Source organism: Cucurbita maxima, unplaced genomic scaffold (assembly GCF_002738345.1).
Source record: "Cucurbita maxima cultivar Rimu unplaced genomic scaffold, Cmax_1.0 Cma_Scf00047, whole genome shotgun sequence".
Classification (NCBI taxonomy): Eukaryota; Viridiplantae; Streptophyta; class Magnoliopsida; order Cucurbitales; family Cucurbitaceae; genus Cucurbita; species Cucurbita maxima.
In genome coordinates this window covers 511,123-538,953 of record NW_019272063.1, presented here as the reverse complement: position 1 = coordinate 538,953, position 27,831 = coordinate 511,123, and the positions used below count along the sequence as shown (strand labels likewise).

The 27,831-nt window shown below is 37.8% G+C and overlaps 7 protein-coding genes and 1 long non-coding RNA gene across 8 annotated transcripts; 4 read left to right on the top strand and 4 right to left on the bottom strand.

Annotated features, from left to right (window-relative positions):
* Positions 1-1,109: 1,109 nt before the first annotated feature.
* Positions 1,110-4,753, bottom strand: LOC111470742 (eukaryotic translation initiation factor 3 subunit H). The gene is made up of 12 exons (XM_023116341.1): positions 4,607-4,753; positions 4,412-4,491; positions 3,908-4,024; positions 3,708-3,811; positions 3,036-3,102; positions 2,790-2,923; positions 2,670-2,718; positions 2,348-2,419; positions 2,152-2,253; positions 1,887-1,954; positions 1,559-1,711; positions 1,110-1,413 (listed from the first exon to the last, which is right to left on the bottom strand). Exons 1-12 carry the CDS (start codon positions 4,614-4,616, stop codon positions 1,356-1,358), a joined length of 1,014 nt encoding a protein of 337 aa, XP_022972109.1. The 5' UTR covers positions 4,617-4,753; the 3' UTR covers positions 1,110-1,355.
* Positions 4,754-5,934: 1,181 nt separating this feature from the next.
* On the top strand, positions 5,935-8,953 carry LOC111470740 (15-cis-zeta-carotene isomerase, chloroplastic). The gene is made up of 4 exons (XM_023116339.1): positions 5,935-6,516; positions 7,282-7,428; positions 7,516-7,725; positions 8,527-8,953. The coding sequence occupies exons 1-4, from the start codon at positions 6,082-6,084 to the stop codon at positions 8,860-8,862; spliced, it is 1,128 nt and encodes a 375-aa protein (XP_022972107.1). The 5' UTR covers positions 5,935-6,081; the 3' UTR covers positions 8,863-8,953.
* Positions 8,954-9,878: 925 nt separating this feature from the next.
* On the top strand, positions 9,879-12,682 carry LOC111470744 (protein FAR1-RELATED SEQUENCE 5-like). Its single transcript, XM_023116344.1, has 3 exons — positions 9,879-10,146; positions 10,560-11,112; positions 12,276-12,682. Exons 2-3 carry the CDS (start codon positions 10,567-10,569, stop codon positions 12,498-12,500), a joined length of 771 nt encoding a protein of 256 aa, XP_022972112.1. The 5' UTR covers positions 9,879-10,146; positions 10,560-10,566; the 3' UTR covers positions 12,501-12,682.
* A 1,197-nt stretch (positions 12,683-13,879) lies between these two features.
* Positions 13,880-15,036, bottom strand: LOC111470746 (calmodulin-like protein 3). The gene has a single exon (XM_023116346.1). The coding sequence runs from the start codon at positions 14,578-14,580 to the stop codon at positions 14,128-14,130; it is 453 nt and encodes a 150-aa protein (XP_022972114.1). The 5' UTR covers positions 14,581-15,036; the 3' UTR covers positions 13,880-14,127.
* Positions 15,037-15,131: 95 nt separating this feature from the next.
* LOC111470749 lies at positions 15,132-16,680 on the top strand. The gene is made up of 2 exons (XR_002715105.1): positions 15,132-15,254; positions 16,549-16,680. It is a non-coding gene; the product is annotated as an uncharacterized LOC111470749 (long non-coding RNA).
* Positions 16,681-18,698: 2,018 nt separating this feature from the next.
* On the bottom strand, positions 18,699-24,868 carry LOC111470743. Its single transcript, XM_023116343.1, has 12 exons — positions 24,668-24,868; positions 24,367-24,443; positions 24,130-24,205; positions 23,935-24,007; positions 23,797-23,848; positions 23,081-23,142; positions 22,938-23,001; positions 22,781-22,838; positions 22,618-22,704; positions 22,445-22,538; positions 22,261-22,367; positions 18,699-19,017 (listed from the first exon to the last, which is right to left on the bottom strand). Exons 1-11 carry the CDS (start codon positions 24,739-24,741, stop codon positions 22,275-22,277), a joined length of 810 nt encoding a protein of 269 aa, XP_022972111.1. The 5' UTR covers positions 24,742-24,868; the 3' UTR covers positions 18,699-19,017; positions 22,261-22,274.
* Positions 19,016-22,222, top strand: LOC111470736 (serine/threonine-protein kinase-like protein ACR4). Its single transcript, XM_023116332.1, has one exon. It carries the CDS (start codon positions 19,366-19,368, stop codon positions 22,045-22,047), a length of 2,682 nt encoding a protein of 893 aa, XP_022972100.1. The 5' UTR covers positions 19,016-19,365; the 3' UTR covers positions 22,048-22,222.
* A 597-nt stretch (positions 24,869-25,465) lies between the features above and the next one.
* Positions 25,466-26,112, bottom strand: LOC111470747 (eukaryotic translation initiation factor 1A-like). The gene has a single exon (XM_023116347.1). The coding sequence runs from the start codon at positions 26,068-26,070 to the stop codon at positions 25,633-25,635; it is 438 nt and encodes a 145-aa protein (XP_022972115.1). The 5' UTR covers positions 26,071-26,112; the 3' UTR covers positions 25,466-25,632.
* Positions 26,113-27,831: the final 1,719 nt, after the last annotated feature.

Genomic DNA, 27,831 nt, shown 5'->3' with positions numbered 1-27,831 from the left:
TAGCTCACTCCAATATTTGTGGATATGCGACTTTGGTGATGACATTTCCCCTCCAAATTTGCAAAATATGCCAAACATGTCTACATTAAAAATCGGAAAGTTGGATAGTTTGCTAGAGGGGCTTGGCAATATTCAACACTTATTGTCCTTATGTGAGTGCGGAAATTTGAAAAACTTGCCCTCAAAAGAAGCAATGTCAAATCTAACCCAATTGAATCACTGTTCTCAGCTTGAAGTCGGTGAAGGTGGTGTTGAACGGGAAAAAGTTTCTCATGTACCCAAAGTCCGTATATCCTAGAACAACTATTTTATGCTTGTTTCTTTTGATTATAATATTTTTATTAGTTGTAATGGTTGTATTTGAGGAATTGTATTTGATTAGTTACTAGGGCTTTGTTGGTTCAACAATTTTGTTACTCTCCTTCCTCTCACTCTTCGCCCTTTCCCTTTTGGGATCCTCTTCCTTTGTCGCCTCCTGGAATCAACAAGATGACTCCCCTTGTTCTTGGAACTTCATTAAATACAAATGAGATAATCTTAAAGGGTTACTACTGGACAGTTCAAACTCATCTCTTGCTAATGGAGTATGCTGCCAATGGAAGTCCTTCATACTCAACTCCATCAAACACCTTCATGATCGTGCTTGGGACAGCCAAAGGACTACAACATCTACACCACTCAATCTCAAGCCTACCAACATCTTGCTCATCTTTCTCCACCAAAACTTCAACTACAAGATCTCCGATTACGGGCTGGCAACCCTGCTAATAAAGCTCGGCAACCACATCGAGAACAACAGATTCCAAATGGTGTACATTGCCCCAGAACTAGCTCACCAGAGAACAAGGGTGAACGAGAAATGTGACGTACATGGGTTTGGGGTGATGATTCTGGAGATCGTGACAGGAAGAAGGCAAGTGGAGTATGGAGAAGACCATGTGAGCAGTTGCTTCTGCACCTTTGGAGGATTGATCTGAATTAACTTAACTTTGTAATTTCAAGTTGTCACAGATGATGAACAAATCGTAAGAAATTCACATCTATATTCCAACCTATTTTTTATTCTCCTCCAAAAACGCGAGCTAACCAACCAAAACTAACTTAACTGATTTCGATCCATAAAAAAAAATATATGATAACCATCACGTAGAGCTGTCCCTAATCCTTAGAGCACGTTTATGGAGCAAATCGAAACGATGATATTTGATTATATTAAAAATAGATTACAGCAACTCTACGACTCATATCAAAATAAAATCTCTTGTTAAACTCTTCCCAATTTCACATGCATAACAAAACAAAACAAAAAAATAATAGACGCTGCGAAGAGAATAGATCTTTAAAAGCGTCCAAAGTTAATTGTCATGCAAAGCCTTCATCAAATGAAGTCTGTTGAAACTCTGTCCCGCAACCCTGAAATTTTTCAATACACAAAATCATTATTCAACTCTCAGGGCATTGAACAAGAATATTAGGTTCTCCAAGATAATGATAAGAGGAGTGAATGAAATTATTCATTTTTGGACAATAAGATGGGTAGTAGTAGGTAGCATCATACCCATTGATTTGGTTGCAGTAGTTTCCTATTTGATTGGTTATGAGATAGCTATCCAAACGTGATGGCTCAGGGAGTGGTTTAAAGATGGGGTTCGCAGGATCCTCCTCAGGGAGAGGTTCTTCTCCTGCTGCCTTCCTCGCCATGTTCTCAGCCCTGCAGAACAGATTCCATAACTTCGTGAACATGCAATTTATGCTGATGTGCAAATGTATCTTACAACCGTTTTCGTAAAAACCCAAGTAACAATTCCCAACCATGATCATTGATGCAACAGAAATGCACACAAATATTAAAAAATATATGTTTTAAATGAGCTAAATGGATTCACCTTCTCTTCTGAAGCCATGCTTGCTGCTGAGCTTGCTGACGGGTAAGACTCCGATAATAGAATTGAAACTGGACAAGAATATTGAATTATATTGTGCCACAACCAATCATACAACAGAAACTAGAGAAAGGTTGAATTGTATAGTGCACATAACCATCATTAAAAAAAAAAAAAAAAAAAAAAAAAAAAAAAAAAAAAAAAAAAAAAAAAAAAAAAAAAAAAAAAAAAAAAAAAAAAAACAGAAACTTCAATAAAGGGCACGAACCTTCTGCTGCTCCACCGACAAATCATCCATACATTCAATCAGAAATTCCACATTCCTCTCCATAAATGGATTAGTTGAAAGTTGTAGGCGGTCATAATCACACTGAAATAGCAATGATGTTATCATTAAAGACGAAAACAGAAGATACAATCTAGATCACCTACTTTTAAGAAAAGTACCACAAATGATATTTTACCTGGGTTACTGGAGAGTCAGCTTCAAGCTCAGTCATAAAAGCACTAATGAGGGCTGAATTTGAAACTTTTATCTATAAAGACACGAGATAGGATAGAGATTTGGTTACATTGTCTACTCAGAAAGTTTGTCAACCTAAAATGACTTTTGAGCAATCATCAATAAGACAGCAACAGGGTCCAACAACGGATTGAGGAAAAAATAAGATAGAAACGAGATTTAAACCGCAGAAAAAACAACAAACAAAAAACATAACATAATCATTCGATCAACTTCTATAATAATGTTAAAAAAGTGAATAGATGCAGGCCGAAGTGACTTACAGGTATTTCCTCAAAAATATCAACCCATGAGAAATTCTTCTCCCTCAACCTGTTGAAGCAATACAAATAAATTTTAATAAGCAATTTTACTTAAAAGAATAAAGCAAAAGAATTACGTACTTCTCTCCTGTAAAGTTGTTACTGCGGTAAAGCTCCATAAAAGAATCTGAAAGCTTCAATGCCTTGAGAGCTAAGACGCCTTGATTAGACCTTGATGGGTCATAAATAATGCAGACACACCGCCTGATATTTTCCTGCAAAATTCTTACAGGTATTTCCTCAAAAATATCATCCCATGAATAGAGAAATCATTGCAAGAATTCTATAAAGAACAACATATAAATAAGAGAGTGACTAAACTAATACCTGATAATTCATAAAGGTCTCAATCAACTCTACAGTCTGATATGAACCTAAGAAGGTTGACTGGTACCTGAATATGATTAAATAAAATGTCAACCACTCCACATGAACAATGGGAATAAAGTAGTTTCAGTCTAAGTTCATTTTTCAATAAAGTAGTTTCAGTCTAAGTTCATTTTTCAATAAAGTCAACCAATACGGCCAAAGAGCTCCACCAACACAGCAGGGTGGGTGTATTAACATATCATCGAGGCCAAGGGACAGAACTCTTTCAGTATTGATGTAGCCAAAGGAACACCCATATGAAGCATTAACCTTACACTCATACATCCCAAACTCACAAAAAAAAAAAATGTTTGCATACAACCAAGACACTAGAGAATAGTTCTAATGACTAGTTGAAAGTCAGGTTTCAGGCATGGACCATAACCTCCAATAGTTGGACAAAAGTAAAATAGTACCAACTGCATACTATTCTATTTCAAAATCCAAAAAAAAAAAAAGAAAGTAGATGAGCAACAAAAAAGAAATTATAACGTATGGAGGGTAAAAAAATAAACCATATAGAAAACAAGTGAATGCATATGAACAGAACAAACATACATGCATATACACATTATTTGTACACTAATAATGCCAAGTCCACCATGTACATACACAATAACGTAAGCTTACCATCCAACAGTGTTATTGTCAACATTGACCTCTCTCAGACATCTCATCATTTCAAGCTGGTAATTAGCACCATCGGCTTCAATCTCCTCATCCTCCTCTCGTGTCTAACAAATACAAGTTAATAAATTAGAAGAGGTTTAAGAGTGTAACAAAATCCCTGAACCATAAAACAAAACACAAAACAAACTGCCTCCTCATACCGGGAAGGGAAAGCAATTAGTAACTTCAAGAACGCTACCAACATCTAATCCAAGAAGTTGCCCAGTCACAAGGGAGGGTGAAAACTCCTTGCAATGCTTGATTATCTTCAGTATAACCTGTAGAGTTGACACAAAAGGTTTTTACCTTGACATAGGGGTACAAGACCAGAATTCAAGAAAATAAAAAAAGTTCAAAACACTTGTCCTCACTAATTGCTCGCCCTATATAACAAACCAAAGCCTCAAATATAATCATTTTTCCTCCGGTAAGAATACAGCCGCGACAGGAATGTGGCAAAACCAAAAGTACAATAATTCTGAATCCTAATTGGAAGGCAAACTAATTATCAAATCGAAAATGGAAAATAGTGTTGTATAACGCTAAGCACTCCGTCGCAACCACTAAAAGAACCCAGTAACCTTCGAACAAACAATAAAGGATCCTCTCTATTTAGTTCAATCTAAACGAAACGCAAAACAAGAAAAAGAACAGGAAAAAATTACCAAGCCTTCAATCTGAACAACTCGGAGAGGGGAAGCCACCTCTTCCGTGACGGCGACCTGCAGAAAAGATCTAGCCATTGCTGCACCCCACAAACGCATTCATCAACAACGAAACAATCCCAGAATCGTACTTCCAAATCAAAATTCAAACGCACGAACGACAAGCAAGAGAATAAAAAGAGGCGTTATACATACTGTTTGCCATGATCAGCGATTCGCAAAGCTCGAGGATGATAGAAGAAAGAGCTGAATTGAATCGCAGAAGCGGCTTCGCGCGTCTTTCAGAGGTGCGAAAGTACGAGAGTTTATGAATAAACCCTACCAACGGAAGCACAGTCCGGTGATGGGCAAGAGAAGAAACAACTCCCACTGTGGGCCGAGTTTGGGTTAAATGGGCCGAATATATATATTGAAATCTTTAATTATGGGCCCAAATAAAAACAGAAAAATATCAAATTTAGGGCTCCCTTTTTTTTTTTTTTTTTTGCATTTAAAAATTTTACTAAGATTTAAATGTGTTTTGAGAAATTAAAGAGCTAAAAAAAGGAAAATAAAACGTTATTTACCTTCCGAGTAATTTTCATCCACTCATTTTTTAAAACCAAAACCATTAGTTTATTAGTTTAAATAGTTTTTATTTTATAAAATATACATTTTTAATATTATAATTAATAAAGTTTTTTAATGTCTTGAATTAAATTATGGGTTTAGTCGACTAAAACAAAAATACTATTAATGAATTAAATAATTCATCCACCAGCCATAGATTTTTTTATATAATTATATTATAAATTTGAATAATCACTTCTATTATTTTTTTTTTTTTTTTCATACTTGGTTTGGTTTTTTTTATCGTTGTTTGTGTCTCATTATGACTTACAGACTACCCAATTCAAACCATAAAAGTTGAGCTAGATCAATAAAAAATTCCAATCAATAACTATTTTCCCAAATTATAAAAGCATTCACGGTGTAAAAGGATGAATGAGACAAAAGTGAATAGAACAACTTTTGATGTTAGGTACCCTTTTTCCCACATTAAGGGAATAAGCAAATTGAATCGAGCTATGCAAATTTTTAACAAAATATCACGTGATAACTCGAACAACAATATGATATTAACTACTTTGTATAAAAGTTCTAGTAACATTGATTTTGGACTTCCAAACTGTCTCATTATTGACTTTGTTGTCACTCATAACAATCCTATCCTTGATCAAACTTCCACTCAACCCTCCCCTTATCGACCCTATTTATCCATTAGCTTGCACAAGCACGAGTCACGTTGTGGGATATTCTCTGATGGTGACAATCGCCTATTACATTATCTACCTCATTTCCTCGAGCAAAGATCTACTCTTCTTTCAAGAAGTCGTTGAGAGAGTTTTTTGAAATATGATGACTTTTTTGATACATGAAGCGGTGTGTAGTGGATTTGATGGTGGTGGAGCGACATTGATTAGAAATAACTATAGTTGTTAATTGCTATATGTTGGGTGACAAGGCCTGCAATTTGCAAATACATAATTCCACAAAATCCAAATCCTTCTTTGAAGCGCACCAATTTCCACAGATTCTTCTCCACTTTCCATTTCCCCAACCTCCTCAATCCTCATTTTGCCATCTCCTCCCACTCTCCATTGACAACCACCTCCGATTACAGTGCTCTAATGGCGGTAGCCTCCGCCACGACCCTCTTTTTCTCCCCATTTCCCACCTCTTCTAACCAACCCCACCATCGCCATCGCCGTCCCGATGCTTTTACCCTCCGACCCTCTTCAATTTCCACCCCCAATTTCCTTCCCCAACTTTCCTTTTCCCTCAATTCCTCACCGATTCCCCGCCGCCGTCGATTTTCGGCTGAGGCTTCTATTGGAGACAGCGAGAGTGGCGGTTCGACCTCTACCTCGGATGACGACGGCCTTGTCGGCGAGGACGCTGCTGTTTTTAATCTTTCCGAGCAGAAATTGGCGTCGTGGGTTTATTTCACTGTGATTTTGGGGGTTGTTCTGTTCGTGTTGAATGTTGTTTGGATTGATAATTCTGCTGGGGGAGTTGGGAAGGCCTTTGTGGATGCTGTTTCTGGACTTTCGGATAGTCACGAGGTACCCTTCTATATCATTTCTTTAGCTTGATTTCCATTTTGGAGTATTAGAACATGCTGAAGACTGTATAGGAATAATTCCATTGCTAGACTTGCTGGATTGCTGGACAATATCATTTCGTTGTTCTTTTTCTTTAACATGCTGAAGATTGGTTTTGGTTGAAGCTAATGGGTGTTTATAGCTGGATGAAATGGCTTCCAATTTACTAAATTCCATTGCTAACTGATGTTTAAATTTGGTGATTTTGGTGTATAAAAGATGAAACTAGAACTTTGGAACAATTGCATAAACCATCCCTAAACTATGGAGTTTCTAACAATCATACCCTTTAACTTTGAAGTGTTGTAATCGATCCGTATACTTTGTTAAGTGTAGCAATCAGCCCTTCGGATTTAACAAGAGACCTTAAGTCAAGAGGCATTCGGGAAGCGACTAGTCGCTTCTAGCAGCACTTCTATGAGGCTGACTACTACATAAATAAAGAGATCCTTCTATGATTGCAGCACTAACTACTGGAGTGAGTGATCGAACTAAAAGTTCAGGAGTGTGATTGGAACGCTTAGCAAAGTTAAAGGGGCGGATTGATCTTAAAAGTTCAAAGGTGTAATGGTAACAAGTCCTATAGTCGAGGGGCGGCTTGTGCGATTTTCCCCGAAACTTTCAAGATGAAAATCTTACCATCGACCGGGGGCGGATGAACTGAGCATATGTCGTGCATGGCCTTGCTAAATGTCTGAATCTCAGTCTTGGAACTTTGTTATGCAGGTTGTGATGTTGGCCCTTATTTTCATTTTTGCTGTTGTCCACAGTGGTTTGGCTAGTCTCCGAGATCAGGGCGAGAAGCTCGTTGGAGAACGAGCTTTTCGGGTTCTGTTTGCAGGAGTTTCTCTTCCATTGGCTGTCAGCACTGTGGTAGGTTCCTTCCCTCTACTTTTCCCTTTATCTTCTCTGACTGCACAGCCCCATATTGACTTGTTTACACTAAGGAGTTGTATTCAGGTGTACTTCATTAACCATCGATATGACGGGGTACAGTTATGGCAGCTCCACAGCATTCCCGGATTGCATCAACTCGTGTGGCTCAGTTCGTTTATCTCCTTCTTCTTCCTATATCCTTCTACTTTTAATCTGCTAGAGGTCGCTGCAGTCGATAAACCGAAAATGCACCTTTGGGAAACAGGCATCATGAGAATAACTAGGCATCCACAGGTATGTTTATGTTTCATTATCTTGAATGTTCATCGCATTTCATGACAGTATCAGGGTTTCTTTACTGTTTATTTGATTGCTTCGGCTTGAACCGTTGATGAACGTCGTCATTGGCATGTTAGATAAGTTTTCTTATGTCAAGTATATTCGGTTAGCTGCTGTAAAGAGCTCGAGTATGAAAGCTTAGCGACCAAAATAGAAATCAAACTAAACTATTTTCCCGTAAAAGTCATGTTTAATCTTACGGAACAAATTCGTTTGAAGATTTGAAACAAGAAGATGGGAGACGAAATGGATTTCATGTGTAACGGCTCAAGCCTACTGCTAGTAGATATTGTCCTCTTTGGGCTTTTCCTCAAGGTTTTTAAAACACGTCTACTAGGGAGAGGTTTCCACACCCTTTTAAAGAATACTTCGTTCTCCTCCCCAACCGATGTGGGATCTCACGATCTACTCCCCTTCGGGGCTCAGCTCCTTGCTGGCACTCGTTCCCTTCTCCAATCAATGTGGGACCCCTTAATCTAGCGTCCTTGCTGGCACAACCACCCCGTGTCTGGCTTTGATACCATTTGTAGCTGCCCAAGTCTACCGTTAGAAGATATTGTCCTCTTTGGGCTTTCCATCAAGATTTTAAAACGTGTCAATTAGGGAGAGGTTTCCGCACTCTTATAAAGAATGCTTCGTTCAATTAGATCTCATATTGTGAATATCTGTTTCAAGATCAGATATTCACGAGGGGAGAGGACAAACACCACATTTTTATAAACACTGATCATAACAAATCTTGGTTTCTGTTTGAAGATGGTTGGACAGGTGATCTGGTGCCTTGCTCACACAGTCTGGATTGGGAACTCAGTTGCAGTAGCAGCTTCCATTGGGTTGATAGGACATCATCTGTTCGGGGTATGGAACGGGGACAGGAGGCTAGCAAAGCGATACGGGGCAGATTTTGAAGCAGTGAAAAGGCGAACGAGCGTCGTTCCATTTGCTGCCATTCTGGATGGTCGTCAAAAGTTACCCGACGACTACTACAAGGAGTTCATTCGCTTGCCATATCTATCAATCACTGCACTGACCATAGGTGCCTACCTTGCCCACCCTCTCATGCAAGCTGCAAGCTTCAGGCTTCATTGGTAGACTTTATTTCTATGCAGCCGACTCTCTTGTATTAGAACTTTACATCACTGTATAAACTAAGGCACCAATGGTAGAGAAATTTGATCCCTTAGTTATAGCCTTATTTATTATATAATTACAAATATAGCAGTTTTAAATGAATAAAACAAGCTCCTTTTCAAATTATTAAAAAATAATAATAGTAATAAAAGTGTTTAAAATACCATTTGATTACATTTTCGTTTTTATATTTTAAATGTTTTAATTTTTAATAATTCTTAAAATTAGTCTCTATAAAACTAAAATAGACATGATTTTACTGTCATAAAATACTTTTTTTTTTTAATTATTATTATTATTATTATTTATTTATTTATTTTTATTTATTTTTATTTATTTATTTTGAAACAATTTAGCTACTTCCTATGAATTTTCACTTTTTAGTTTTTTCTAGAAATTTTAAAACTAGTTTTAGGAATGAATGCTTAGTTCCGTACATTGATCTCACAATCCACTCTCGCCGGAGTCCAGTGTCTCCACTTTCTCCTAGGTCAATCCACTTTCCCCTGGGTCCAGCGTCTCCCCTAGGTCTCCACTCTCCCCTGGGTCAATCCACTCTCCCCCTGGGTCCAGTGTCTAGCACTCGTCTATGTTAGGCCACTCTCCCCCTCGGTCAATCCACTCTTCCCCTAGGTCTCCACTCTCCCTTGGGTCAATCCACTCTCCCCCTAGGTCTAGTGTCTAGCACACGTCTCTCCTCTGAGTCAATCCGTCAATCCACTCTCTCCTGTTCCAGTGTCTCCCCTAGATCTCCACTCTCCCCTTGGGTTCAGTGTCTAGCACACGTCTATGTTAGGAAGAATTTTCACATTAATGGTAATTAAATTAATAATTCTAAGATCAATTGCTTTTTTTTTCCGCTTTTTTGAAGCGGAAATTTTGGCATCGTTTTTTTTTTTATTTTTTATTTATTTCTAATTGTTATAAATTTTAATGTAAAGTTAAAATAAAAATAGAAAAGGAAAGAGAGAGAAAGAAGGAAATGGAAGCGTCAGCACACGCTCTGTCCTTTGCCCCAAACTGACACTGAACTGAACCACGCAGTGTCAGTACTCACTAATTCCTTCTTCATTCTCACCCTCTCCCTTCTTCCCGCCGATCGATCAACCGCTTCTGCCGGCGACCTTCTTCCCCTTCATTTTCCGTCACCCATGGCCCAGACCTTCCGGATTCTCCCACCCATTTCTCCATCATGCGCCCTCTGATCTAGGGTTTCCTCCCTTTTCCACTCTTCTCCGTTTCCTGGTAAGCGACTTCATTCATTCCTTTCTTTTCTCCTTTTCTACACAATGCCTTACTCTCTGCCAACATAAATGCTGCACATGTTCGTAACGCTCTTGTGGAAGTGAGTTTTCGAGTCTAAATCGTCATTGGGTCTCGATTTACTATGCCCAATTTGGCAGAATGTTATCTTGTTTTGTCTTTTTTGTGCTTTCATGTCATTTCCCTATATATTTTGGCACAATGTGCGTCTGTTGGTGGGTGGGAAACGTTGATGCCTTGAAAGTTTTTGAAATGTTTCTTCATTTCTTGCAATTTTTGATGGGTTATTGACATAGAACAACGACGGTCTTGATATTTGGGGATCTTCTGTGTATAATTCCTTCATATAGTTTGGTGTTTACTCTGATTGAAGATTGGCTAAATACTTCCTGTAGGAGAGTAATGGACTGCCAATCCAATCACACATTTGATTCAGATGAAAGTGACATTGATATCCAGGCCGAAATCTATGAGAAGGGTGGGAGTATAGATGATATTCATAAGGACTTGGACTTTTGTCTGCGTGAAGATGATAAGGTAGCAGAGCAATCTGTTGTGGATTTACCTATGGATGGAGCAGAACCATACATAGGCATGGAGTTTGGTTCTAGAGATGAAGCTAGAGAATTCTATGTTAATTATGGTAGGCACGTCGGATTCACTGTTCGAATACATCATAATCGACGTTCCCGTGTCAACAATCAGGTGATTGGTCAGGATTTTGTCTGTTCAAAAGAAGGATTCCGAGCTAAGAAGTATGTATCCAGAAAAGATAGGATACTTCCAGCCCCACCTATTACACGAGAGGGATGTCAAGCAATGATAAGATTAGCTTTAAGGGATGGAGGGAAGTGGGCTGTCACAAAATTTGTTAAAGATCATAATCATCTCTTGCTGAGTCCTAGTAAAGTTCCATGGCGAGGATCTGGAAAAAACTTGCTCACTGAGGTATGTTTGAGACTTGTTTTGTTCTTTTTTACATAATTAATATGCTACCCATATGCATTTCTATAGACAATGTCCATACTTGTCATAGTTCATGGTTTTCTATAGACAATATCAGGCTTGCTTTGTCAGATTGCATCAGAATACTTTTCAATCATCAAACTCTAGTGTCGAGTTTTTGGTTTGATAATTTCTGTTCATGTTGAAAGAAGAGGGATGTTCTCTTTTAAGCCAATGTGTCATAGCCTAAGCCCACCGCTAGTAGATATTGTTCGTTTTGACCCCTCACATATCACCGTCAACCTCATGGTTTTAAAATGCGTATACTAGGGAGAGGTTTCCATACCCTTATGAAAAACGATTTGTTCCCTTCTCCAACTGATATGGGCTCTCACAATCCACCCCTATTTGAGGCCTAGCGTCTTCGCTGACATTCATTCACTTCTCCAACCGATGTGAGATCCCACAATCCACCTCCCCTTTGGGGTTTAGCATCCTCACTGGCACACCACCTGATGTCTAGCTCTTATACCATTTGTAACAACCCAAGCCCACCGCTAGCAGATATTATTTGCTTTGGCTCCTTATGTATCGTCGTCAGCCTCACGATTTTAAAACGTGTCTTCTTGGGAGAGGTTTCCACTCCCTTATAAAAAATGATTTGTTCCCCTCTCTAACCGATATGGGATCACACAATGTATGGTGCATTTCTTTTAGTTCTTACTCATTTTCTCCATCATGCTTGATGGGGTACCATGAATTGGATTTTCTTTCTGAAATTTACTTGTTGTCAAGGCTATTACGACTGCACGACGTAGAACGAACAATTACCATTCTAGTTTGTGTTCTTTTCGCCTCAACTGGTGAGTTTATGCAATCATCAACTTTTTGGTGGGTGTACTACAATATAGCCATGGTCGTCCGTGGGCAATTGTATTCGGAAATATCAAGTTTAGTCAAAAGAAATAGGTGATAGATAGCATTCCATCTTCAGTTTAAATGGTTTTCATTTTCTTCATATCTGGAATTCTTATTCGAAATCTATCAAATTTGTTGCATTTACAACCACACATTATTGAAGCCTGTAGCTTTGATCATTTTTCGGATACATGAACTCATTTGAGTTGATAAGTTGGCATCGGGGGTGCGTTCGTTTTGTTTTGCAGGATGAGAAGGATAAGAGGATTCGAGAATTGTCGCTCGAGTTGTACAATGAGAAGCAGAAATGTAAGAGAAAATGTGCAGCATATGAAGAACAATTGAAAGCAGTCTTGAAGGAGTTGGAAATGCACACAGAATGTATATCAAACAAAGTTGCAGAAGTAATGAAGAGCATTAGAGAAGTTGAAGATGAAGAACACTCGGGAGGTTTGAATCAAGGTTGGGTTTAGATTGTCACAAACTGCACTAACTTATTTTAGATGGGATAATGACTTTGAAGCTTTCATTTTTTTTGTTCAAGGAGCCAAATGTTAACTCACATATTGTAGATGGATATTGACTTCTTTGAGGAGCATTTCAGTGTATAAAGTATTTATCCTGGTTGGAATGACACTTGGCATTTGAAAACTTATCCGACCTGGCATGCAGTCAAAATTTTGGTAGATAGGGATCCCGTAAAAACTTCTTTTGAGAAATGGGCCAGACTGGGTCATTTCTCGAGAACAATAGCTACTCATTTCTCGAGAACAATAGTTAAGGGTCATGATGCTACCACTTAGATTTAGATGGGTCATTTCTCGAGAATAATAGCTAGTCATTTCTCGAGAACAATAGTTAAGGGTCATGATGCTACCGCATGGATTTGGAACCTTAATGTTGGATTTGGAACTTTAATGTTGATACTCATTTTTTTCTTTTTTATCCAATGCTGAATCGATGACCTATGTTATGTATTAAGTCACCCTTACTGCCACTCGACAGAACCGTACATGAGATTTTCACCTCATACGGCTCCTCGTTCAATTCTTTCGAAGTCATTGGATCCTTTTCCTCGTTCGAGAATCTCCTCCCCTCTTCCATTCCGTCCCGAAGAGTGACCGGGACCAATTCAGTCACGTTTTCATTCATTTAGAATCTGGGCTCTTCTACGTCATTTTTATTTACTTATTTTTCCCTCTCTTTTTTTTTTTTCTTTTTTTATTCCCTTCGATCATTCCTTAAGTCCCATAGGTTTGATCCTGTAGAATCTGACCCATTTTTTCATTGAGCGAAAGGTACGAAATAAATCAGATTGATTTTTCGATCAAAAGTACTATGTGAAATCTTTGTTTTTTTCCTCTTTCTCTATTCCTATCCCGTTTCCTCTTTCTCTATTCCTATCCCGCTGGTACAATATTTGAATCAATAGAGAACCTGGGCGGTCCGAGGGGGACCACCTCGGCTCCTCTCTTCTGGAGATGGTTCTTATGAGGAGATATCTCTACTTGGCATTCAGGTGGCTTTTGCCATATGACTTGGTTTCGTCTATAATTTGGTTCGTTTCGGTCTGTGATGGGGTTGTTTTCGATGTTTGATTGTTTAGATAACACAAGTTAATAATAATAATAATAATAAAAAAAAAGAATAACACAAAAAAATCATTCTTACTAAGTTGAAAAAAGAAATTAATAAAAAAAACATAATAACATTCTGTTGGTGCCCCGACCCGACCCGACAATCCACGCCATGGGTTTCTTCTCCCCTCCCCCGCCCCCACAACAAATTTCAAAATTACATGTATTAGAAAAGAAAAAAGAAAATATATATTCATATATATAACCTGAATACGTGTCAGAAGACAATTGGCTAAAGTAAAGCCAATGTATAATGAACACGTGTGATCACAAACAATCCATGCAACCTGTGATGATCAAATCCCTGTTCTTCGTTATTTTTCATGATGATCATCATCTTCAAGGTTGTATATACAGAACTCTAATGGAAAAACAGCCTCTCTCTCTCTCTCTCTCTCTTTCTCTCTCATTGGTTTTTATTTGTTTTAGTTTAAGTTTTCATGTGATTAAGTGAGAAAGATGATCAACCTAATGCACTAAATCCACCTCCCTTCATCATTTGCTTGAACTCCTTGTAATTGACCATTCCATCTCCATCGACATCCACCTTCATGATCATCTTCTTGCAATCCTCAACAGTTCTCCCTTGCTTAAGCCCCAAGGAAGCTAGAACTGACCTCAATTCCTCGACGGTGATGAATCCATCGCCGTTCTGGTCAAAGACGTTGAACGCTTCTCTCATGTCCTCCTCCTCGTCTTTCTCGTTCATAATCGACTGGTACAGCTCTCCGAACTCGTCAATGTCCACGTATCCATCGTTATTAACGTCAATTTTCTCGATCATTTGAGTCAGATCTTTGTCCGGGATGAAAATCCCCAAATTCTCCAACGAGTCGTTTAGTTCCTTCTTCGTGATTTGCCCGTCGCCATTGCGATCGAACATCTGGAATACTCTTCGTAGTTCCGTCGGATCCATGGATTAAAACAGAGATAAACGATTGGATTGTGGAGATCTCAACCGGCGACGGGAAGATAATAAGAGATTAACAGAGGAAAGAAAAAGAACGAAAATTTTATGCTAAAGAGAGGGATGGATGGATGATGAAGGTGAGGAGGATGATTGTGGAATTTGATTGTTGGTTTCAGGGAAGAGAAACAGAGAGGAGGAATTAATGTGGAAATGGAGAACGTAAGAAGGGAAAAATCCAGGGAGAAAATGGCTGGAAAAATGGTAGGAAAGAAACTGTATGCGGTGGAGCCTGTTTGGTTGCCGAGAAAATTCAGCAGAGAAATTAGGGTTTGTAACGAACAGAAGGAAGAAGACGAACCAACGGCTTCAATGCCAAGCGAGTTCTTCACGATTTATTTTACTATTTTTTTTTTTTTTTTTGCGAATTTATTAACGATCTTATTGAATTTTAGGTATTTATTGTGTTTCGTTGGAGTGTTAATGTCTTTATATAATTTTTTTTTTTTTTTTTTTAGAAATAATGTTTTAAAAAATGACGAAAAAAGAGTTCGGTTCAAAATAGAAATAAATAGAAACCGGTTTTAAAGTTCTTAAGCCACTCCTTAATCGACTCTTCGCAGTGTAAGAGTTCGAATCCATCGTTTACTCTCTGCTTGCTTCCTCCCGCAATCTCCAACCAGGTACGCTAAATCTTCTTTTTCGTTTCTCAATTTCTACGATTTCTTTTTCCTTTTCTTCTCTGTTTCAATTAGTAATCTCTCTCTGGTTTGCCGCTGGAAATTCGTAGATCAAGAATTTTGAGTATATCATTTTCATTTTGAAGAAATTTTACTTAGTGCGTGTTTCGACTGAGAAGACAACCTGTTCATTAGATTTCGAATTTTGTTGTTTCTCCACTTTCTCGGTAGCCAAACAGATTTGTGATTATGAATGATGATATTGTGGAGTTTTGAGTTTCTGAAGTTGAATGTATAATGAGTTTAGTTTGGCTTTCTGGAATTTGTTTTGTTCTTCAAGCCTCGCTGACTAGAAGAGTGTAAGATTTTTCTTCTTGAGTTTGTTAATTGGCTGAAGGTACCAACTAGCCCTAACTCACCAAGTTCACATCTGAGGTCTTTAATTTGTGTGGAATCGTTGAGCTTCTCTGCAGATTCATATTCATGTGTCGTGTAATGAGATTAGAAATGAAACTTGTACCAAATTGCCTAAGATTTGGATCATTTTGCGATGGTGGATGTGAGTAGGAGTTCTGTAACCTGCAGTTGTTTAGAATTCTTCCTGTGAGCTTACTTAGAACTCCGAACTTGAGCTGTTTTCTGTTTCCCAAGAACCAAACATAAACATACATTTTTAAAAAAATTTCTATTCACTCTCCTCCTCACCCATGAAGCTCCCTCAACCATGTCTTAGGTCCATATACTCTTAGGTCAAGGGTGAAGAGCAACGTAACAGCTCAAGCCCACTACTAGCACATATTGCCTTTTTCGAGCCTTTCATTTCAGGTTTTCCCTCGAGATTTAAAATGTGTTTGCTAGAGAGAGGTTTTCATACCCTTATAAACAATGTTCTGTCTCCCTCTGTGGGATTTCACAATCCACCCCTCTCAGGAGTCCGACATACTTACTGATACATCCCTAATGACTGGCTCTAATACCATTTATAACAGTTTAAGTTCGATCCACATTGTTTGGAGGGGGAACAAAACATTCTTTATAAGGGTGTGGAAACCTCTCCTTAGCTAACACGTTTTAAAAACCGTAAGACTGAAGATAATACGTAACGGACTAAAGCGAACAATATCTACTAGCGGTGAATATGATCTCTCCCACAGGTCATTCTCTACCTAAAGAGGTAGCTCAGTAGGACCCACATTCCTTACTAGGGTGTGGAAAACTCTCCCTAACCGACACTTTAAAAACCGTGAGGCTGAATATAAACGACTTAGTGTGTCACTAATGATTCTAACTTGTGCAGGTTGGCAGGTAAAGTACAAGCTTGCATCCAGGCTTCTTCTCTAGTTGAATGGTAAGAACTCCTATCATTTTAAGGAAGAAATTAAGTGAATGTGACGCTGATAAGGTTCATATCTGAAAGAATTTCTGATTACTATATGATATTCACTTCAAAAAATGAATTGGGCCTGAGCCTGTTGAAGAAATTGCCCTTTTCCTGTTTATGAATTGGACAAATTGAGTATTATGCAACTTAAATGATTTGCTTCACTAATAATACCAATGTGAATTTTCTATGCAAAACAATTAATGAGGCTTAGTGATGCAATTTGAAATACTGAAAAGGACAAAAGTTTCCTTAATTTGGTATTTTTTTTTTCTTTAAATTAATTTGTCTGATATTTTTTTTTTATAAAATAAGCTATATAGTTTTATGATATCTTTTTTTATAAAATTATTTTTGTGGGGCTCATGTTCTTTCAACTTTCATCTCCCTAATTTTGGGGATTTAATCTATATATATATTTATATTAAATGATCCATTTATTATTTTCTTTTTACAATTTTATATTATATAATAAACACTTTTATCATTATTCTAATAGATTATTTAGCATAATTGAAATTCTTTAATTAAATAATTAAATAAATATAAATTCATTATTTTTAGTTTATGAGCTGTATAATGGTAAATTTTGGTAATTGGTTTTGTTAGAATGATTTTACTATTTTTATAGCAAAGTTATGTCTGTACTTATTTATTAATTGAAATGAAACAAAAAAAAAAAAAAAAAGCCTAAATAATTAGATAAAAATATATAATAAATTCCAATTTCACATTATTTGTTGGGTGCCAGCTTGGTCCAAGCTATTTATTGACAGCTTCAAAGTTTCTGGTTAAATAAATTTATTAATTTCTTTACAAGAAAAATGTATTAATGCAATTATTTTTTTATTTTGTTAAATTATAAGTTTATTTTTGTTCAATAGGGCAATAGTGTAGTTAATTGATGATACATTGATAGATTAATGAAAATTAATTAATATTACTATTTTATTAAAATTAATGTATAATTAATAGATAAACTGAGTTTAGCTTAGCGGTAATTACATGACTTTATTTAAAAATGGAATTTACAAATCTCAATAAGAATTTGTCTCCACAAATCGGGACATTTTAGGTCATTTTTCAACCTTCATCACATGTTTCATTATACTTTATCTGGGAATGATATATTCAGAGGAATACTCATAAATTAAGTAATAATTTTAATATCCTTTTTTAATTTTAATTTTTATTTCAACCATCAAATTTGGATTTTATTTATCATATTTTGTGGGGCTCCATGCTCATTGATTTATTTATTTACTCTTTAATGCAAGACATTTATGTTATTATATTCAATTTAAAATGGAATAATTTAATTAGTGTCCTTTTTGGAATGTGTTTCATCGATAAGAATGATACCTTCTTAATTACTTGTAATTTTGAATGTTCTTTTTTAATGATTTGTCAACTCAAATCAGTGACACTCCAATAAATACAATCGAGATTGTACGCTGCTCCAATGCTGTAACGTCTCACATTTAAGATTCGAGCCATCTAGATTCACATTTAAGATTCGACACTCTCTTATGATATAACTATGTTTACTTCTTGATAAATACTTTTAAGAGTGAAGATCTTTTCTTAAAAAAATTTATAAATGGTCACTCAACATAAAATCGCTCAAACCTCTTAACTTTCAAATGCTTATGATTGGCTTACCGAAAAAGAAAAGTGATAATTTTAGTATACATAGTAACCATCATTTTTTTTAAACTTTGTTTAACCATAATTTTTAAAAGAATGGATAGTTATTACATATATTAAAAAAGTATTCGGCCTATTTTTGAAAACTCAATCATAGAAATTTCAAAATTAAATGTGCTACATAGAATAACCTCCTAAAATAACTTAGGTTAGTCGATGAAGATAATTTTAGTTCTCACAAACAATTGAGTACTTAAAAATCTTATCCACACCAAGATTTGAAACAACGATGGACTTCGAGAGAAGCTTACTTTTTTAGAACAAAGTGTTATTATTTTTATTATTTTTAAATATTTAATAAAATAATAATAACAATAATAGAAGTAGAAAAGACCCTAATTTATTTATTTTTGGTCCAAATAGAAACAAAGTAGAAGTAGAGGCCAGAGGTTTAAATCTATATATTTTCTCGAAGTTTTATGAGTTGAACTTAAAAAAATATTTGAAAATTTGAGAAAAAATAGAATAATCACAGAACTTGAAACCATAAGTACGGAATAGGAAGAACTGCAGAGAAAGTATAAACAAAAGCAGAAGCAAAAATGGTGGAAAATACGTCCAAAAAGGACACTAATTAAATCCAATAGAGAGAAAACAGAGCAGCACCTTGTTTGGAACAAAAGCTCGTCCCCCCAGTTCTTCAAGAAACTTGAATCCACGGCCAACAACACAACGCCCCTGAAGCAAAAACAGAAGAGAAAAAAATGAAAGGGCTTTGGGGATTGGATTTGGTGGTGTGTAGTGCAGTAATCCGTGCATGAAAGATTAAAAGAAAAAAAAAGGCATTAACTTCCTCCCATTTAATGCCTTCACCTACGCTTTTCCCAATGCCAGAAAGCTGTAATTTCGGCCTTCAAGTCTCTTTTCTTTGGACACTTTTCTCTTCTTCTCTTCTTTCTCTGTTCTTCCTTTTCCTTTCATCAGTTCTCATGGATGCCTCTCGGAAGGAGAGGAACTTACAGCATTCTGAATTTCTTGGGATTTGAAAGAGAATGAAGTGAGTTTTTCTGGGTTTTTTTTTTTTGGATGTTCTTGAAGAAGATGAGTGGTTGGAGAGGTGGATTGTTTGTGGAATTGGTTGTTTTTGCAGATATGTGTCTGATGGTGTCTGGTTTAGGCTCTATGGCTTCTGTGGCTGTTTCTTATGGCGAGAAAGGGCCTGTTTTCTGTGGTTTAATGGCAGATGGGTCTCATCTTGTGAGCTGTTTTGGTTCAAATTCAGCCATAACTTACGGAACTCCTTCTCATTTCCCCTTCATTGGTCTCACTGCTGGTGATGGTTTTGTTTGTGGGCTTCTTTTGGATTCCAACCAGCCTTACTGTTGGGGAAGCAGTGGCTATGTTCAAATGGGTGTTCCTCAGCCCATGATCAAAGCCGCTCGATACCAGGAAATCAGTGCTGGTGATTACCATCTCTGTGGCCTCCGAGCACCGCTAACTGGAAGGCATAGGAACAACACGTCTTTTGTTGATTGTTGGGGCTACAACATGACGAGAACCTTTGTGTTCGATGGCCCGATTGAATCGATCTCGGCAGGGTCTGAGTTCAACTGTGGGCTGTTTTCTCTTAATAGAACTGTTTTGTGTTGGGGCGATGAGACGAGCAGCCGGGTCATCAGTTTGATACCTAAAGATATGAGGTTTCTAAAGATTGCTGCTGGTGGATATCATGTTTGTGGGATTCTAGAGGGCGCTAAGGCGAGGGCGTTCTGTTGGGGAAGGAGCTTAGACATTGAAGGAAGTGCAGACTTGGTTCCAATTGATCCATTAGACTCTGTTGTTGGGGGCAAGTTTCATGCTTGTGGGATCAAGAGCATGGACCGTGGTGTGATTTGTTGGGGCTTTACAGTCAAACCAAGCACTCCAGCACCGGATGGGATTAAAGTTTATGACATAGCAGCTGGAGATTACTTCACTTGTGGAATTCTAGCTGAGAAATCTCTCCTGCCTGTTTGCTGGGGTCTTGGATTTCCTAATTCTATACCCTTAGCTGTGTCGCCTGGAGTCTGTAAAGCAACTCCTTGTGCTCCTGGTTTCTTTGAACTAAGCCAAGACAGTGCTCGGTGCAAGTCACCGAGTTTTCGTGTGTGTATGCCCTGCAGTACTACATGCCCTCCTGAGATGTACCAAAAATTTGAATGCTCCTTAAAATCTGATAGACAATGTGAATATAACTGTTCACGTTGTTTTTCTTTCGAGTGTTCATCAAACTGTTCATCCATTAGTTCAAATGGTTTGATGGGGAAGAAAAATGAGAAGTTGTGGTCAATGCAGCTTCCAGCTCTGGTAGCAGAGGTTGCTTTTGCTCTGTTTTTGGTAGCTATTGTGTCGTTAACTGCGATCTTATACGTTCGGTATAAGTTACGGAGCTTCCATTGTTCGGAAAAGGAGTTGAAGTCTAAGAAGAACCAAGGGACTGCCTCTTCCTTCCAGAAGGAAAGCTACAAAATACGTCCTGACTTAGATGAGCTAAAGATAATGAGGGCTCGGATGTTCACTTACGAAGAGCTCGTGGGAGCGACGTGCGGGTTTAAGGAAGATTCAATGGTGGGAAAGGGAAGTTTCTCCTGTGTTTTCCGAGGTGTTTTAAACAACGGGACGGTTGTAGCAGTGAAACGAGCTATAATGTCTCACAACAAGCAGAAGAATGCAAAAGAGTTTCACACTGAACTTGACTTATTGTCAAGATTAAACCATGCTCATTTGCTTAATCTACTTGGTTATTGTGAAGAAAGTGGAGAGAGGCTTCTAGTTTATGAGTTCATGGCTCATGGTTCCTTATATCAGCATCTTCATGGCAAGAACAAGGCCTTGAAAGAGCAACTAGATTGGATAAGAAGGGTCACCATTGCAGTCCAAGCAGCAAGGGGAATTGAATACTTGCATGGCTATGCTTGTCCTCCCGTCATCCATCGGGACATCAAATCGTCAAACATTCTTATTGACGAGGAGCATAACGCTCGAGTAGCCGATTTTGGCTTGTCGTTGTTGGGGCCAGCGGATGGTAGCTCTCCATTAGCGGAGCTACCAGCGGGAACTCTTGGCTATCTTGATCCTGAATACTACAGACTTCACTACCTTACAACCAAGTCTGATGTCTATAGCTTTGGTGTTTTGCTACTCGAAATTCTCAGCGGTAGAAGAGCCATTGATATGCAGTATGAAGAAGGGAACATAGTAGAATGGGCAGTGCCGTTGATCAAATCTGGAGATATCTCTGCAGTTTTAGATCCGATACTAAAACCGCCATCCGATATCGAGGCCTTGAAGAAGATAGCAAACGTAGCTTGTACATGTGTGAGAATGAGGGCGAAGGAGAGGCCATCAATGGACAAAGTCACGACGGCATTGGAACGTGCTCTTGCCCAGTTAATGGGAAGTCCATATAATGAACAACCAATCTTACCAACGGAGGTGGTTTTAGGAAGCAGTAGACTGCATAAAAAGTCATCTCAAAGATCATTGAACCATTCCGTCTCCGAAACGGATATAGCAGAATCTGAGGATCAAAGGTTCGAGTTCAGAGCTCTGTCGTGGATTACATTCCCGAGCGTGACATCGTCCCAGCGGAGGAAATCCTCAGCTTCAGAAGCAGATGTTGATGGAAAGAATTTAGAAGGAAGAAATGGGGATGGATTGAAGAGTTTAGAGGAAGAGATTGAGCCTGCTTCCCCTCAGGAAAAGCTGTTCTTGGAGCACAATTTCTAAAGTGAGAACTCATTGAAAAACAAAGCAAAACCCAGAAGGGAAAATTCAAAAGCTTTGATTTTTATTCCAAATTCTATCTCTCAGTGATATGAAGGAAAAAGAATGAGATTCAACATGAAATTCTAAGCTGTTTCTTTTTTATTAATGGAAAATAAACTAATAAAGTTAAGTGTTGGAGCCATGAAAATGATGGCATTCCCAGCAAATACATACCTAGAAAAGTTGTGCTACGCACAAGGGCAAAGTCTCATGGTATGTGGGTGTGAGCCATCACAAGTAAGTATTGACTGTGCGCTACTATATAAGCATGCTCCTGGATTCTGAAGTTCATAAGATAAACAAAATGTGCTATAAAACTCGTATGTAAGTGCTATACATAAAGAACAGGACACCGTACCAGTTCTTCAGGAGCATTATAAGCAACTTCAGCAGGGTGATCAGGCCCAACACTTTCTATGCAACCTCCTTTGCAGCTCATGTATTTTTGTATTCTATCATACCCAAATTAGAAAAAACATGTTTTAATGGCTCCATAAGAAACGAAGGAAAAGAAAACAGCAGATTACTCACATGTCACAATGATTTAGGACCAAAATCTTGTTTGAGACGCATGATTGTCCATTTGACTTGCAAACTGAATCACATGATTCTCCTTGTCTATCATAGATTCAGTTCAGAAGAGTAAGATAGAGATCAAACAGTGTATAAAATAAACAAACATGGCTACCCTGACCTTCCAACAATGACATTGATGCCATTCAGTCTGAATTCTAGTTGTGTGCTGCTCACTCCTACGAAGTCCAAACTTTGGAAATAAATCATAAACATCACAGAATGCTTAAAGAAACTATAATGACTACATGGTTTGAATTCAGAAATCAGTAGCTAACCTGAAGAATATGATGGCAGGGAAAAGCAATGATGGTAATCACCGTGATAAGCATTTTCATGCACCTGAGAATTTGAAATTCAATCAAATATTTCAACTCTCTAAAGAAAGATAAAATGCAGTAACACAATGCAGGACACTTACAACACTCTCAGAATTATGACGACACCTCCCAGCACAGAAATCAAAGACACTGGCATATGTCCCTGCATCATTTACCATAGTTTCATATATTTAATCTCAGACTAAATTATGATCTCAAATCCACTCCAAGGGGAATGATTCCTTAAATGAAAAGTAAGCTTCACATGAATATTAATAGTAAAATACTCTTCCAAAACATTAACGGTGAGATCCCACGTTAGTTGGGACGGAGAACGAAACATTTTTTATAAGAGTGAGAAAATTTCTTCCTACAAACGTGTTTTAAAAACTTTGAAGAGAAGCCCGAAAGGGAAAACCCAAAGAGAATAATATGTGCTAGCGGTGGATTTGGGCCATTACAAATGATATCAGAGCCAGACATCGGGTGATGTACTAGAGAGGAGGCTGAGCCTCGAAGGGGATTAGACACGAGGTAGTGAACCAGCAAGGACGTTGGGTCTCAAAGGGAGGTGGATTGGGATCCCGCATCGATTGGAGAAGGAAATGATTGTCAACGAGAACATTGGACTTTGAAGGGGGTGGATTATAAGATCTCACATCAGTTGGGGAGGAGAATAAAATATTATTTATAAGTGTGTGGAAACCTCTCCCTAGCAATAGTATTTTAAAACCTTGAAGAAAAAGTCCAAAGAATACAAGATCTACTAGCGGTGGGCTTGAACTGTTACATTAATATATAGAGCGTTAGTCATCACCTGCCGTGGCTGGCTTGGAAATTTTGATTTTTAGTATTTGTTCTCCTTTTGTCTGCAACCATCATCATCCAAAAATGCACCAGTTTTTAGATTCCATAGCAAAAATGAAGCATAAGAAGAATCAGAAACCCATCATACCTTTGAAGGATTTAGGCAGCATGAAACACAATATTCATACGAATTGCAACATTGTGAAACAAGATTGCACCCACTGCAACGTGTAAAAAGAAAAAACAAACAATAAGGTAGCTTGACAGAGCTCTTACACTCCTCATGGGCCATTGGAGGGAGATTTATTTGGAAAAAAAGGTAAAAAAAAAAAAAAAAACTCACTGACAAGAAAATTTGTCCCCTTTGCCAAGGCAGCAATGAGATAGTGGATCAATAGATAAAGCATCACATACACGACCTGCAATGGAAGCTATATCCATTAGGTTCTGTGAGTTACTAGCAATTTCTAACAAAAGCATGTCTTCAATCGCAGAATATTATTCAGGGATTTTCAAGGTAACTGTAAAAAAAGAACGAAGACCTGAAGTAGCACTACGAGATAATGAAAGAAATATTTACCATTATCATCCGTCAGTAAATATCTTCCCTGAATAGTGCTCCTACATGTGTTCTTTACTGCTAAGCCTATATGATTCCTTCAATAAAAAAACAAGAAAAAGTGAACAAAATGGCACAGGAGCGTTGAGAAAACTAACGAAACTGAAGAGAAATACATTTTAGCAGGATTCAAAGATTCAAGAATCTGAACAGCAACTTTCTTCGTTTTTTTTTTAATTGTAATGGATGCAGAACAGTATGAAACGCCAAAATCTCAGAATGGGAATGGAAGGAATTAAAAACGGATAGTGGAAATTTTCACCTGATCGCAGAAATTCTTGAAGGAAAGAAGAGGAAAAATTGGAAGAATACGATCGATAAACTGAAACGATGCATTGATGTTCTGTTATCTGATCAATAATTAAAACTCAGAAATTAGAATCTTTTGAGAAGCCGGCATTTGATCGGATTCAGCACCTTCCCGCGTGTCGGATCTCTCCCCTCCGTTTTGATCGGTTTTAAAATGTCTATTTAAGTTCGGTTTAAGAAAAGAAGCATTTGAATCCTGTTAAGTTGTGATTGCTGACGTGGCGGGTTGGTTGGGTGATTGGGCATTGACGTTGCTGACGTGGTGGGTTGGTTGGGTGATTGGGCATTGACGTTGCTGACGTGGTGGGTTGGTTGGGTGATTGGGCATTGACGTGGCCGGTCTAACATTTGGACCTATGAAACGAGGAAGAGGCTGAGGAAGTATTTACTTCCGGATTCGCTTCTAAAAAATAGATGGAGACGGAATTCTTAAACCCATGGACCCATAGAATCTTAAAAGTAAAAGTGTTCATATGACTCAGAGAATAAACCATGAATCACTAAGATCTTAAAGTAGGAGTATTCATGACTTAACCGACGATTTAAAACTACTCAATTTAAAAGATTGAGTTGTTTGAGTCACCAACCAAATCAAACTAAAATTTAGACTAATCCAAAAGATTTTTACAACCCAACTCAACTGGAGAAGTGATACTTTGAAATTTTTATAACCCGACTTTAAGGAATCGAAATGCTGAAACTGACCGAAAAAGCGTGCTTGTCACTCATTTAAACTCTATTCTCATAGAGATAGAAGGCAAATATAATTACGCAGTTATATCTATATATAACATAAGATTTTATGCAATAAATACCAATCCCCCAGCAGAGAGTACAAGGTGCAACAACAGTGGAGCAAATCCATATAACAAACCATCCACACAACTCTGAACTCCAAATGTAAAAGTTACTCGAAATCTAAATTTTGTCGATATCTTCATCCTCGAACTCAAGATAGTCATCAGCACCGCCATCATCCTCATCATCGATACCTCCAGCAATACCCTCGTTGAGACGGGTGTTCTCAGGAAGTTCACCATATGCCTTCAACAGCCTTGCTTCATCGGGCATATACTTGAGGATAACATCAGCTTTGTCATCCTGGTAGTCGCGAAGACCGACAAGTATTATATCGCCAGCTGCAATCCAAACCTTTTTGTGCATCTTCCCCCGGATATGGCATAGACGCTTTGTCCCATCTATGCACGTCGCCTCACACCGACCATTCCCCAACATTCTGAGAACCTGGGCATACTCCTGACCATCTTCCTTGAAAACAAGCTCACGTTTCTCATCATCTGCTTCGTTCTTTCCTCTCTTCCTGTTCTTTCCTCCCTTTCCCTTGTTCTTCGGCATGTTTTCGGTTCTGTGTTACATTTGAAATGCAATATGAGCAGTTGCAATACCACCAACATACAGAGTCACGGTTCGTGCCATAAAGAAAATATGAGGTAAAACTCCAACATTGCACACTTGAAATATTTGGATTTAGATAATATAAATCAGTCTAAACTAAACAACTAGCATCAAGATAAACAGAATATAAACAGAAAGAAAGCAAAGAAATTACAAAACAATTGCACCAAACGTCCAAACAGAACTTACAAGAACAGGCAAGGCACCTATTTATCACTTTTGAGTCAGTAATGTTAGAAGTAAGCCCTTTTTCTTCCGGTATGCAATTGTTCAGAAAATTGAAGTCAACTCCCAAGCACCCACCACACACGATGAGATGAAGAAAACGAACAACTAATGATCAAATTTACAGCCATAAGACGATTGGTACCTTCAATACCTAGCTACTACAACTCAGGGGCGCAGACCAGAGTGACTCTGATAATATTCCACACATTCCATGTAAAGATGTCATAAATATACGATCATCAAGAATCAACAAATAAAGGAAATAATTAGGATAAAGATACTCTTGAACAGAAGTATTCATTCCAGCCACTAAAGCAGCAGCGAGAGAAAAAAAAATGTTCTCTAACATGAGCTCACGTTTGTCCCATCTATGCACGTCGCCTCACACCGACCATTCCCCAACATTCTGAGAACCTGGGCATACTCCTGACCATCTTCCTTGAAAACAAGCTCACGTTTCTCATCATCTGCTTCGTTCTTTCCTCTCTTCCTGTTCTTTCCTCCCTTTCCCTTGTTCTTCGGCATGTTTTCGGTTCTGTGTTACATTTGAAATGCAATATGAGCAGTTGCAATACCACCAACATACAGAGTCACGGTTCGTGCCATAAAGAAAATATGAGGTAAAACTCCAACTTTGCACACTTGAAATAATTTGGATTTAGATAATATAAATCAGTCTAAACTAAACAACTAGCATCAAGATAAACAGAATATAAACAGAAAGAAAGCAAAGAAATTACAAAACAATTGCACCAAACGTCCAAACAGAACTTACAAGAACAGGCAAGGCACCTATTTATCACTTTTGAGTCAGTAATGTTAGAAGTAAGCCCTTTTTCTTCCGGTATGCAATTGTTCAGAAAATTGAAGTCAACTCCCAAGCACCCACCACACACGATGAGATGAAGAAAACGAACAACTAATGATCAAATTTACAGCCATAAGACGATTGGTACCTTCAATACCTAGCTACTACAACTCAGGGGCGCAGACCAGAGTGACTCTGATAATATTCCACACATTCCATGTAAAGATGTCATAAATATACGATCATCAAGAATCAACAAATAAAGGAAATAATTAGGATAAAGATACTCTTGAACAGAAGTATTCATTCCAGCCACTAAAGCAGCAGCGAGAGAAAAAAAAATGTTTTCTAACATGAGCTGCGAAGAGCCATGTCGCAATTTGAATGTTCAATAACAATTTCAAACTGGGGCATCATCTTTCAGGTTCATGATTACTTTTCATCAAGATTACAAACCCCAAGATGAATCATTAGATACAAAAGTGTGGTATATTGTCCTGTCCAGCTATATACGTTTTGTTCTTCCTCTTCTCCCAAAATCATTAATTCCTATAATTTACATCATATAAGAGAAAAGATGCTCAAATTCTAGAAGCCACCATGGCACTAAAAAGGATCAGATCGTAGCAGTTAGAAGATATCTCTCTAATCACCTTGCTGGGTAG

What these genes read in the sequence shown, in the direction of transcription:
- LOC111470742 (XM_023116341.1), bottom strand. An exon ending in CTAATTGCTTTCCCTTCCCG is followed by an intron (nt 3,812 to 3,907) that starts GTATGAGGAGGC and finishes TGTATTTGTTAG; the next exon opens with ACACGAGAGGAGGATGAGGA. An exon ending in CTGACTCTCCAGTAACCCAG is followed by an intron (nt 2,254 to 2,347) that starts GTAAAATATCAT and finishes TTGCTATTTCAG; the next exon opens with TGTGATTATGACCGCCTACA.
- LOC111470740 (XM_023116339.1), top strand. Translation starts at nt 6,082, where the DNA reads ATGGCGGTAGCCTCCGCCACGACCCTCTTTTTCTCCCCATTTCCCACC. An exon ending in CATTGGCTGTCAGCACTGTG is followed by an intron (nt 7,429 to 7,515) that starts GTAGGTTCCTTC and finishes AGTTGTATTCAG; the next exon opens with GTGTACTTCATTAACCATCG. An exon ending in GAATAACTAGGCATCCACAG is followed by an intron (nt 7,726 to 8,526) that starts GTATGTTTATGT and finishes TTCTGTTTGAAG; the next exon opens with ATGGTTGGACAGGTGATCTG.
- LOC111470746 (XM_023116346.1), bottom strand. Translation starts at nt 14,580, where the DNA reads ATGGATCCGACGGAACTACGAAGAGTATTCCAGATGTTCGATCGCAAT.
- LOC111470744 (XM_023116344.1), top strand. Translation starts at nt 10,567, where the DNA reads ATGGACTGCCAATCCAATCACACATTTGATTCAGATGAAAGTGACATT. An exon ending in GAAAAAACTTGCTCACTGAG is followed by an intron (nt 11,113 to 12,275) that starts GTATGTTTGAGA and finishes TTTGTTTTGCAG; the next exon opens with GATGAGAAGGATAAGAGGAT.
- LOC111470747 (XM_023116347.1), bottom strand. Translation starts at nt 26,070, where the DNA reads ATGCCGAAGAACAAGGGAAAGGGAGGAAAGAACAGGAAGAGAGGAAAG.
- LOC111470736 (XM_023116332.1), top strand. Translation starts at nt 19,366, where the DNA reads ATGTTCTTGAAGAAGATGAGTGGTTGGAGAGGTGGATTGTTTGTGGAA.
- LOC111470743 (XM_023116343.1), bottom strand. Translation starts at nt 24,741, where the DNA reads ATGCATCGTTTCAGTTTATCGATCGTATTCTTCCAATTTTTCCTCTTC. An exon ending in CCTGCCATCATATTCTTCAG is followed by an intron (nt 22,839 to 22,937) that starts GTTAGCTACTGA and finishes TGGACTTCGTAG; the next exon opens with GAGTGAGCAGCACACAACTA. An exon ending in ATCAATGTCATTGTTGGAAG is followed by an intron (nt 22,705 to 22,780) that starts GTCAGGGTAGCC and finishes AATCTATGATAG; the next exon opens with ACAAGGAGAATCATGTGATT.